The following is a 12,763-nucleotide window of genomic DNA, read 5'->3' on the forward strand; positions in this document are numbered from 1 at the left end:
CCCTTACCTCTGGGCAGTGGTAGTGATGGCATCTACAATTTCCATGATCCGGTGCAGGGCAGAGTCAGTGCCAATGGTCATATCGGTGCCACAGAAGTCATTGTCAATTGACCCAACCAGGCCCACAATGTTCAGGTAGCTGGACTTCGTAGCCTCCTCATCTGTGATCTTACCTGACAATGAGAAGCAAACCAGGAGCCACTGGGTGAGGTACCTGGCATGCCTAAAGAGGAGATATCTAGAGAGAGAAGAAACTCTAGCCAAAAGGAATTGTAGACAATACCAGAAAAAGGGGGCAAAGACTGCCTATTTGTGTCTGGGTAACATTTTTCTCCAATGGGAGGTAAAAGGGGGGCAGGGGTGATGTGTGTGTGTACACCCATGCACATACTGACACAAATAAGCAATACTGTTGTGAAAAATCTCTTACCTGCTTTCTGGAGGTCACCCAACAAGTCACTCCACTCAGAACGGAAGGTGTCAGCCCCAGTGAGGCTGCCATCACCCCCAATGACACAGAGATTGGTGATCCCACGCTTCACCAGGTTGTAGGCAGCTCGGAGTCGTCCTTCTCGTTCCCGAAAGTCCTTGCACCGGGCACTTCCAATCACCGTGCCTCCCTTTGGAACAGGTAGAAGTCAGCTCTCCAGAGACAGGGCTCAACATGCTGATATATCCCCTATTCCAACGCTGTGATGGCCTAACATAACTGTGTGAGTCCCTAGAAAGTTCCTTGACATCCTTAAGAGTGATCTGTCCTTCCAAAGGAAAGGGAAATGATGCTGGCTGAGGCATCAGAGGGTCATTCCCATATTTTGCTATACATCTTAGAAGACTGCTAAGAACCCATTTCATTGAAGGCTTTGTCATCCATGACTATCCTAAAGAGAAAAAGTGAATACACACATATCTGTTGGCTTCTCAAATAATCTCCAACTTTCACATCTTAGAAGCAGTGACTCCAGTCTTTAGAAATTCTCCCTAATGGCCTGACATTAAATTATTATTAGGAGTTCATTCCAATGTGTTTTGTAGTATTTTTCCTCTCTCTACACTGAGATTTCTAACTGTACCCAGGTACTGCCAATCCTTTCCCCTCAGCTCCTTGTAATCCATGGTGCCAATGGCAGAAGCTGCAATATCCAGGTATTCACAGGAAAAATAGCTCTGGGTAAAGAAAGCCTTACAGATACCCCAAGAGAGGTATCTATAAGTCCCTGGGAAATTAAGGTTTTCTATCCCTGATTAGGTTTTCATATCTTTTTTTTTTTTTTTTTTTTTTTTTTTGAGACGGAGTCTGGCTCTGTCGCCTAGGCTGGAGTGCAGTGGCCGGATCTCAGCTCACTGCAAGCTCCGCCTCCTGGGCTTATGCCATTCTCCTGCCTCAGCCTCCCGAGTAGCTGGGACTACAGGCGCCCGCCTCGTCGCCCGGCTAGTTTTTTGTATTTTTTAGTAGAGACGGGGTTTCACCGTATTAGCCAGGATGGTCTCGATCTCCTGACCTCATGATCCGCCCGTCTCGGCCTCCCAAAGTGCTGGGATTACAGGCTTGAGCCACCGCGCCCGGCCGTTTTTTGTATTTTTTTTAGTAGAGACAGGGTTTCAACGTGTTAGCCGGATGGTCTCGATCTCCTGACCTCGTGATCCACCCATCTCGGCCTCCCAAAGTTCTGGGATTACAGGCTTGAGCCACCGCACCCGGCCAGGTTTTCATATCTTATGCACTCCTGTGCAGCCATGACTTTGGGATACTGGTGGAGAATTCTGGTTCAGAATCACCACTCAGACCACTTTATGGCAGGCACCATTACCTAGCACCTAGGTAGAGCCTTCACTAGATACTGCATATTAAATTTTTGCCCATGGATTTTTAGGGAACTGAGCTGAAAAAAGGGGGATACAAATGTAATTTACAAATTTTCAGTAAACCAGCAAATGATTGTATTTCTCTCACTCACTATGGGCTAGCCCACAGTGAATACACATGAGAAGCCTAACACAACATGGAGCAAGTAGCATAAAGGACTGTGGAAATCCTCAGGATACTCTTAGGATTTTTTTGAGACTCCAAAAGTCTGTCTCAGTTCGTCCTTTAAGTGGTCTGGTTTCAGGTCACCTCATCTCCATCACATGAGGACTGGCAAATTTCAGCTCCACTTCTGGCTCTGGCTCCAGTCCTCTGGTAAGGTTATTTTCAGGGCCAGACCTTCCCCGTGACCCTAGAGTAAGACCTGCTTATGTGTCAGTCCCCATAGTCTTGTTTATGACCTTTCCATAAAGAGCAAAGCATCCTGTGATCACTCCTCCACCCTCTCCCTGCCCCAGGAAACCAGGGTGATATTTTCAAATGCTAAGAGTAAAGGGCAAATAGCATCCCTCTCTTGTCACTGAATTCCTTCCCATGAAACCACATGACAGGGAATTTGGGAGACCATGAGCCCAAACCAGAGTGGGATGAAACAAGGACAGAGCAAATATGGGACAGGGAGTTCTCTGGAACAACATACCAGCTGAAGCATCATCGAAACGCTCTCCCAGGTGGCTTCCTTGATGTTATCTCCACCATCCACCAGGCCTTGATAACCCTGTGGGACATATTATAACTGTTAAGCCCTTGCTAGGCTTCTCCCTAAATTCCCAGGATTAAGACAGGATCCCTGGGAAGAGGTTCTCTGAGAGTCAAGCCACCTCCTCCCACTAGTGAGTCCTGGATGCTCGTGAGACTATATTTAACACAGTACAAAGAAGGAGATGTCAACTTTTGCAATACTCTTTTCTAGTTTCTCCCATTTTTTAAATATCGGGATGTGGATATCCTTCCGAATAATCTTAATTCTTATTTTTGGCTCACCCTATCTCCTCCAACCTGCTTCACAGGGGACCAATGATAACAGATGGTCTTGATAACCATGGAGAAAAGGAGAAGGGGAAGTTGGTGGGAGGGAAGGAAAGAAATGTGACTTGCTCTAAGAGACTATAAAATCTGATAGAAGAAAGCAGGTGGACCTTATAAAAAGAAGAGTGGGTAAAGCATGAGAGAGTACTGGGAGAAGGGTGCAAAAGAAGAGTGAGAACCTCAGGAAGTTATGCAAACTACAGAAATACAGCAAGCCTCTTCCCTCCTGGGGCTCTTCCCCTGGATATACTAAATTTGCTGTAAATACTACCCATTTCCATTTCTTTCTCTGTTTTGAGGGAGATGAAAGGAGGACTGAGAGTTACTTTTTCCTTTAAATTGAACAGGCAACATGGAGACCCAGTTTGTAGATGCCCGGGTCCCACCATCACTATTGGAGTCAAGAGTAGGAAAGAGTGACTCATGAAGATAGGGAGCCAAGGAAAATCAAACATAGCAATGTAACTAACTGGGAGGTAAGGACACAGAACGTGGGAAGGGGATAGAAGGCAGATTTAGAAGAGGGCAGAGAAAGAATGATGAAGAACAAAGTACAGAACTAACCTCATGGACAAAGAAGACACGGGCACCGGTGAAGATACCAACTCGAACCACAGCCCTGACAGCAGCATTCATACCTGAAAGGAGGGATAAAAGAAGTCACAGAGGGGTTGCTCCTAAGAAAAGGTGCCCTGGAATCCACATATATTACATTTGGCTAAAAAAAAAAGAATCAGTACTTTATTTAGTCTTTTCTCTGAATCTAGAATAATCCTCTCATCAAAGTCTTCTGACCTCCCCATTCCCAATTACTGCAGTCAATGTTACCGGAGCTTCAGATAATCTGTATTCATTGCTCCTCAAGCCCCCCAAAAATTCTGCCTTTCCCAAGACCTTTCCTTGATAGGACCATCTGGGAAATAATAACAACTAGAATAAAGCATTTTCCTGAATGTGTATTGTGGGCTAGACACTGCCAAGAGCTTGTCAAACATCATCTCATTTAATCCTGTCCACAATCCTGGAATTGTCTCCATTTTAAAGATTTGGAAACTGAAACTCAAAAAGGTCAAGGGGCACAAAGCTAGTACTTTTAGAAAGTTCAGATTAGAATTCAAGTTCTCAAATGCCTAACTTAACACTATCAGCCTCTAAGGTTTGTCCTACTAATCTCAATGGCTGTACTAGGTTTTTCCTTGCTTTCTGCACTATATCGAGACCTCAGCTTTTAGTAGGCATTTCAGCACAAGGACATGACTCTATATGGTTCAGTAACCTGGCAAGTCACAGTCTATTCACAAGTTCACAAGTATATCTGTTACTGGACAGCTGATTCAGTCTACACACACACACACACACACACACACACACACACACACACACAAATATACCCCTTTTTTGTGTCACTTGAGTTGGTCTGTGTTCCAATGTGTGCCACACAGTTGTGATTCACTAGTTCCCACATTGCCAGAAGAGGCTGTGACCAAGTGTGCAGGAAGAATTGGTGGGGACTCTATTCTCTCACTGCCTTCTCCTGGCATTTCCTCAATTAGTCAACGAATATTTGTTAGTCTCTTCCTGTGGCCCTGTATATAAGATGTTTATGGGGAACTCGAAAAGTATGCTGTAAATCATTCTCTCTCTGCTTCTACTGGAAGAAAAACTTAGGACTAGGGCTGATAACTCATGCCTGTAATCCCAGTACTTGGGAGGTCAGCTGGGAAGACTGCTTGAGCCTAGGAGTTCGAGACCAGCCTGGGCGACATAGCAAGACTCCATCTGTAAAAAAAAATAAATAAAATTCAAACAAAACAAAACCAAAGCTTAGGACTAAAATACAGAGGCAATCCTTTTCCCTTTTTCACAGATGAGTATTATCCCTCTCCTAGTAGCTTTTCAGTGAAAAGAACTCTCTTCCAGGAGCACTGTGAAAAAACCAGCCCTTCCCAACACACAACACACAGCAGGTGTCCCATATGTGTGTTTCATATTAGGAACAATGCACTGATCCTGTGCTAAGCATGGCCTTATTGGTGACAGACGGGAGACATTCCTTTCCTACCATGTAATGTGAGGAGGAGCACATGGTGATGCACAGGGAATCTTACAGCCATGATGGGTCAACTTCTTGTGAATCATTTTAGCCACCCTCTCTTAGATATTCTACTACATATTTTTGTTTCAATCTAAAATCTGTTCATGTTGTCCTTAACCCTGCCTGGAGAAATGTAATATACCAGCAAGCACTAAGAGAGCTAGTAATCGGGAAAACCTGCAGCACCAAACTAAAAACCATCACAAACTTTGGAGTAATCCAAAGCTATCAGGAATAGGATGGAATAAAAAAGATCAAAATGTTTCTTTTTTTGCAGGTTGGTATTACATGGCTATTAGCTCCAAATTGAAGGTTCATTTGTTCACTTAACAAATATCAACTGAACACCTATCATGTTCCAGGCACTGTGCTAGGCACTGGGGGTACAGCAATGACCAACACAGAATCTGGGAATACCAAGATAAAGGACTTGGTAATGGTCCTCAAGACATGTTGAGAATTACAATATGGTCTATTGAGCCCTATAAAAGACATGAGCCAGCACAATGGTGCATGCCTATAGTCCCAGCTACTTGGGAGGCTGAGGCAGGAGGATCACTTGAGCCCAGGAGTTAAGTCTAGTCTGGGCAACATGGTGAGACCCCATCTCTCAAAAAAGACAGTACAATGGAAAGAGGGACATAGAGTATCTAAGCCTGCCAGAAGGAAGTCAGAGAAGGTTATACAGAAAAGACAACATTTGTCATGGGACCTAAAGGACAATTTCCTCTAAAATTTTTCTGTCAGGTGGAGAATTTGAGGGAGAGTGTTCTTGGCAGAGGGAATAGCACAAATAAAGGTGAGGGTCAAAAAACAACCTTAGGTAATTTGGTATTATAAAGAATATAAACTAGGAAGTGGTGAGAGATGAAGCTCTACAGGTAGGCAGGCACCTATGTGCCATGAGAAGTTTGAGTTGTATTCTACAGGCCAGGGTTTAATTGGAGATCCATGGGTGATGGGTTTTGGGGAATCCAGGAATCCCACAAAACTGTATGAAAAGTTCTGCGGGCATGGACATTTCTTTTGAGAGAAGGTCCACAGCTTTCATTTGATTCTTAAAGGGGTCTGTGACCCCTCCAAAAAGAAAAGTTGCAGACAACAAAGAATCCCTGAAGAATTTAGAGAGCAGAGGGACATGATGAGATCTACATCTCAGAAGGATAACTCTGGCAGCAGTGTGAAAGACAGCTTGAGAGAGGGATTTCTAGCATTAGGAGGCTACCTGGCATCCTAGATAAGAAATGTGGAAGACCTGGACTGGAAGAGTAGCATTTGGGACAAAACAAATACTGGATAGAAGACATCTAGGAAACAGAAGCAATAGGACTTATATCCAGTTGGCAATGTGATTACATTTCAAGGGTCAGAGAGGGAGAAAATGTCCCGTGATTGATTTAGACAAAGGGTAAAAGTGTGGTACCATTAACTCAGCAGAGGCAGGTTTTGGTTTGGGCAGGTTGGGGTGGGGGTGATACATTCATATTTGGATATGTTGAGTTTGAAGTCCTTATGGAGCATCCATGTGAACACAGAAGAGACTATCTCAAGAGAATATGTAGAATTATAAGGGAAAAAGGCAAGGAATGGAACCCTGAGGAAAACCAACATTGAAGGAACAGGAAGGGGAAGGGAGGTTCCATGATGAAAACTAACAAGGGGCAGCAGGAAATACAAAAGAACCAGGACTTAGCGATGTCTCAGAAGTCAAAAGGGGACAGTTTCAAGAAGTGGGAACAGTGCCAAATGCTTCTGATAACTGGTCTAAGGTAAGGCCTGAAACGTTGGACTTGTCAACAAGAAGTCATTGGTGAGCACTGACGTCAAAGCTCACTTATGACATCACTAAGGCAAAGCCCCATGAAGTCTAGAAGCCTAAGTTCACACCCTTAAGTTGAAGGCATCAAAACCAAAAAATCTGTGAAGAGAGGGGCTTTTCAGTAGCTTGAGAAATAGCCTATGTGTGTGAAAGGAACAAGGTCAAAAGTCAACACAAAGTCATCAATGCTTTAGGAAAGACGAATAAAGTCAGCTCAATAAGATCAGAATAGATATGAAACTAAGTTTGTTTTCCAGCCTGTCACAAGGCCTATGGGATTCTCTTCTGGATACCTGGAGTTCTGGAGTATGAACTTGTAATTTTAGGAAATAAGGGAAAAAACTGTTCTGAAATGTATAGGTTGGAACATTGTTTCTTGCTCCCAAGCTGAGTAAATGTTCCTGCAAAAACTCTTAACTTAATGCAATCCTGTTGGTATACCCAGAGTTAAGAGAGACAAACGACTCAAAGGTTTTCAGTACAAAAGCAAACAACAGATGGTGGACAGGGACTATCCAAATCAGTTGGGCATAAGAAAAATCTCACAATAAGGAAATTATCTTCTCCCTCTGCCTTCTTCTTACCTCAACCCCACCAACTTCCAGAAGTCATTCATCCTGTCTCCAAATTGAATATCTGAGTATCTTCCTTCAAACCAAATTTTAGGCTGCTCTTTGTGCACCTGGTACCTATGCCTCAAACCCCTAGTTCCCTAAAAATCACAAACTTTGGGGTACACAAATAGTTTATACTAAGGAGCCCCAGTAATTCTCTGAGCTCTCCCAGCCAATCTGACTAGCCTAGTCTGGCCCCAAGCCAGTCCTGGCCAGAGTCTCCTTGGCTGTTCCATGTTGCCCTAAATAAACCTCTATGGCAGCTGTCTGACTTATTAGAAGCAAGACGAAGGATAAGATTACAGGCACCATCCAATAAGTATTCTGGGTATAGTCAGGAGGGGCTCTGGAGAACATCATAAGCACGTAGTTTGGAGTCTCCAATTACGGCATATTGGGAAGAGGTTTTAGAAAGAAGAACTGTGGGTGATGGGTCTCTATGAGACTAGACAGAAAAAAATCTAATAAATGACTTGAGCATGACTTTTTTGAAAGCTGATACTAAATAATTTATCTTAACTTTCATAAGATTTTTAAAAATATATGAGGAATAAACATTTGTTAGAGACGAATTGCACTTTCTAATGGATATCATAAGTAAAAATTATAAACCCTAGAATAGCAAGCCAGGGAGGTAAAAGAATCTCTGTTCGCGCGAACCTTTAAAAATAGAAAAGGCCAGGTGCGGTGGCACATGGTCTGTGGTCTCAGCTACTTGAGAGGCTGAGGCAAGAGGATTGCTTGAGCCAGGAGTTCAAGTCCAGCCTGGGCAACATAAAAAGATCCCTTCCCATTTCTCTTTTTTTTTTTTTTTTTTGAGACAGAGTTTCACTCTTGTTGCCTAGGCTGGAGTGTAATGGTGTGACCTCGACTCACCGCAACCTCCGCCTCCTGGGTTCAAGCGATTCTCCTGCCTCAGTCTCCCAAGTGGCTGGGATTACAGGCATGTGCCACCACGCCCGGCTAATTTTGTATTTTTAGTAGAGACAGGGTTTCTCCATGTTGGTCAGGCTGGTCTCGAACTCCCGACCTCAGGTGATCTGCCTGCCTCGGCCTCCCAAAGTCCTGGGATTACAGGCGTGAGCCACCACACCCAGCTGATCCCGTCCCATCTCTTAAAAAAAAAAAAAAAAAAAAAAAGGATAAACATACATTTGTAATGGCTGGCTATTTGGAGACAGAGGGCCAGAGCAGATGACTGACTGAGGTCCTTTCCAGGGTTAAAATATGCCAATGTCATAAAGCTAAAGGTAGCATAGTTTTGGTGGCTGAAGCCATTCCTAGGCTGGAAAGGGAATTAGGATTTGGTACGGCATCAGCCCAGCATCCCAGAGTTCTTCGTTTTTGAGCTCAGGATGCCCGATTCCTGGCCATTTTTCTACCTCAAGAGATGATTAGCTTTCAGCAAACTCAGCAGTTCTGGGAATGACAAAGCTGTGACCTCTATGGATTTCAGACAGCTCAATCTCACTTTCCCATGTGGCCCACAAACCCTCAGGGGAAAAAAAAACAAAAACATTTCTGTGTTTTCTCCCTGGGAGAACTAGAGTCCATCAAACTCAGCTCTGGGCAGGCAACTTCTGAATTTGAGCTTCTCCTTCAGCTGGGACCTCTCAGCTCTATTTTGAGTTTTCTGTTTTGCCTCCTTGCCTCCATAGAATTTCAGTTTCTATCACTCTCAATCCCTAGTGATATGTTGCTGTGATGTTATGGGGATTTGCAGGTGGGATATTTCCCTGGATACACTATGCCTATCAGCTGGGTCCTTCAGAAATTAGCTTATCTATAGTCCATGCCTCCATAAAAGAGGGTCTTTCTCTTATAGCAGTGAGTTATGGCCATCACTAGATTAAGAGGGCCTCACGGCTCAGGATCAGAAGGTGGAAGGGCTCTGCTGCTCTTAGACCCAAGTTAAATCCTAGGCTGACCTTTTTTTCCCCTCTTTCCCTCTCTAAAAATATCTTCTTCTTCATTTTATAACTCTGTGTATCTCACTTGGATTGTTTAGCAGGCTTTCTTCTCTCTTCCCCTAATCTGACAGTATGGGTCCACAGACCAGTCTACCAAGGTTTCAGGATCAATGCTCAAGTGCATGTTAAAGAATTCAGTATTGGCATGGTACTCTGCCAGCAGAGAAGAGAGATGCAATAAAAGCCAGGTCTGTGGTTTCTGCAAACTCAACTAGGACTCTGCATTCCTAATCTGGTCACTATTCCTAAACTCAGACCTCCGTACCCTCCTTCCTCAGTTTCTTCATGCTAGCACTTTCTGATTCATAACCTATATCACAACTATAACAAATATTAGTTTAAAAAGTCTAGCTTTACTAATATACTATTAAGTATCATAAGAACAAAGATTGTGTCAGACTTTTTCACTGATGTATCCCTAGTGACCATCATCCTGATTGACACAGTAGATACAAATTCATTTTTAATTAATTAATGATACATGTATTGAGTATTTATGATGTGCCTGCTACTGTTCTAAGCATCTTACTTAAATCAAGAGTTCAGGGCCAGGCGCGGTGGCTCAAGCCTGTAATCCCAGCACTTTGGGAGGCTGAGACGGGCGGATCACGAGGTCAGGAGATCGAGACCATCCTGGCTAACACGGTGAAACCCCGTCTCTACTAAAAATGCAAAAACTAGCCAGGCGAGGTGGCGGGTGCCTGTAGTCCCAGCTACTCAGGAGGCTGAGGCAGGAGAATGGCGTAAACCCGGGAGGCGGAGCTTGCAGTGAGCTGAGATCTGGCCACTGCACTCCAGTCCGGGCGACAGAGCGAGACTCCGCCTCAAAAAAAAATAAAATAAAATAAAAGAGTTCAGTGTCTTGAAATCTACCTTCTCCATGAAGTTTTCCCTGATTAATTCAATCAGGGGCTATCATTTCATTATATAAGTAGATTCCACTTGGTTAATGCACACTTGCTTGTTTTTATTTATGTGCCTTATGTAAGAATTCTAGTTTCCTCATTAAACTATAAATTCCTAAAGGAATTCAACTTCTTCACAACATACAAGACAGGGCTCTATACAAAGTGGTCCTTAGCACAAAGTCTAAAAGAGCCTAGGGACAGTGGTGCTGAGGAGGGAAGCCTAGCTGAAATTGCTTTCCTTCTCTCTTTTTTCCATAATTGTCTCCATGTCCTGTATCCTTTCAAAGAAATTCTGCCTCTTTTCAATGTACCAGAATATATCAGAAGATCAAATGAGAAAAAGTTTTTTTAAAACAAAATCACATAGTCTCTCTCTCCCACTCCGTGTTTCCTATATACCTAATTTTCATGACTCCCAGGTTTCTTAAATTCAATCTAGAAAAAGGTTTTTGCTGGCTCATTTTCTGCCCCTCCACCTCATAGTGGATCTGTATTGATTAACTGCTGCTGTTCCTATTTTTTCAAGGGGTAATGAAATGGAAGAGGAGGAAAGGCCAGAGAAAACCGAGTGCCTGACTGACCCCGGTCAGTGCAAGAACTCTCCAGACATCAGAGTTAATACCTGAAGACCTCGTTGGGACCAACCAAATACTAATTCTGGGTCTCCTCCCATCCCCACCATGACCAAATACATGAAGTTAATCCACTTACTGCCTTCTCAATAACTTTCTCTCTTTAGTTTCTTTCCAATGCTGCTTGAGAAAACACCACTCTTTCAGGTTTCCAAGGACCAAAAGAGTCCCCAGTCTTCAAAGAAACTTTGAAAGAAGTTTTATGAAGATGTGGGTAAATAAAAGCAAGGCAAATAAAATTCAAATGCACTTGAGGACTTAGGCCTCACAGAAATTTTTAGGAAAGCCCAAAATTCCAGTAAACCTACAGAAGAATAATTCTATTATAAATGCCAATGGAGTCAGTAAATTCCAAAAGCCCCACCAATCGTGTTTTTCGTCCCCTCCTCCTTACCTTGGGCATCTCCACCAGAGGTTAAGACGGCGATGGCTTTGCCAATCCCCAGGGTTTTGGCTGCATGGTGCTCTTCATGGGTCATGATCCACTCTAGAATTTAAGACAATGGTCAGTTAAGACACAGCAGGAATCAAGATGCCACTAGCTCAAGAAACGGCAATTAGACTAGCTAGAGCCACCTCACTCAGGCTCTCCCACTATACCAAGTCTGGGCTTTGCAGCCTGAGAGCTTTGGGCTTCTTCCAGAGGAGAGCCACACCCTTGTAGACTGACAAGCTGAAATGTTATGTAATCAAGCCCAAGACTACTAAGGTTCTAACTAATCCCTCTCTGATCCCTCCCACCCCAAATGGAACCTATATGGGGAATAAACTAAGGTCAGGGAAGAGAGAAGTTGACTAAACAGAAATGAGAAAGGGAGGAGAAAAGTTGAGTTAGCCTCAAGGATACCTCCCTTTTCAATGAAGGCATAGGTTATTGCAGAGAGCTGGAATCAGATGAGGTTTAGGGCACTGATGACAATCAGCAAAGTAGAAGTAGAAGAGCAAGGGTAGGTTGGATTATAATTAAGATTAGGGTTGGGTGTTATGGAATTGTGCTATTGGAATGGGGTTAGGTGATATGGAGTTGAAACTGTAGTCTGAGGTTATAAAGGCACATCAGAGTTAGGCAAATTAATGGTGTCAGTCTCAAGAGTGGTCAGGGACTTTCTATGGCTCTTCCCTCTCAGGCTGTCAGCCTCCTGAGCATCTCTTGATCCTTGGTCTTTGGGTCTTGCCCCTCACATTACTACCTGCTATGAAATGAGAAGATTAATACAAAGTCACTGCCGTATATACACAGATGTGTACATATGACATGGGAACACCTTCATATTTTGTTCTTTAGGGATCACCTCTCTCAAAGGAACACATAAGAGGACATACTTTTGTATCCATAAAATGCCAGTGGAATTATCACTCTCCCAGTTTTCCAGGCTAAAACCTGTTATTTTTAATTTATCTCCTCCCTTCCTCTCAGATTCAAAACAGTAACTAAATCCTATTATTCTCCCTTCTTATTATCTTCCTTTATACATCCCCTCCTTTCTATCCTCATTGCATTTTCCACCTGAATTGCTTACTACAATAGCTGGTCTCACTGTGCTTGTGTTCCTTTCTTCACTCTATTAGACACACAAAATAAACCTTCATAGGAAGGTCATAGGTCCCTAGGCTTCAGCAGAGATGTGTATTCATTCACAGGAACCCAAGTTTTAAGGGCAGCTTGTGCTTGCTTCTACCCTGCATTTGGAGAACCCAAGGTAGCTGCCTATAGAAACACAGGTCACATAAACACACAAATCCACACAAATAATAAAAGAATGCAATGAGACATATATGAAGACATACATTCACAAACATGCATTGTGTTAAGAGACAGAGATTAATGA

General features: G+C 43.3%; 1 protein-coding gene across 5 annotated transcripts in view; it reads right to left on the reverse strand.

The window, feature by feature from the left end:
• The window catches only part of PFKM (phosphofructokinase, muscle), a 46,795-nt gene that overhangs the window by 12,281 nt on the left and 21,751 nt on the right, over positions 1-12,763 (reverse strand). For 3 of the 5 annotated variants that reach the window (XM_030939622.1, XM_010354161.1, XM_030939623.1), the window contains exons 2-6: positions 11,329-11,421; positions 3,461-3,534; positions 2,508-2,585; positions 431-620; positions 8-173 (exon numbers count right to left, since the gene is read on the reverse strand). In XM_030939622.1, the coding sequence (XP_030795482.1) occupies positions 8-173; positions 431-620; positions 2,508-2,585; positions 3,461-3,534; positions 11,329-11,413 (593 nt within the window). In that variant the 5' untranslated portion in view covers positions 11,414-11,421. Of the gene's footprint in view, positions 1-7; positions 174-430; positions 621-2,507; positions 2,586-3,460; positions 3,535-11,328; positions 11,422-11,510; positions 11,609-12,763 lie in introns of those variants that run through there. The other 2 variants (XM_010354163.1, XM_010354162.2) reach the window with 2 other exon arrangements.

This window comes from Rhinopithecus roxellana, chromosome 10 (genome assembly GCF_007565055.1).
Source record: "Rhinopithecus roxellana isolate Shanxi Qingling chromosome 10, ASM756505v1, whole genome shotgun sequence".
NCBI lineage: Eukaryota > Metazoa > Chordata > Mammalia > Primates > Cercopithecidae > Rhinopithecus > Rhinopithecus roxellana.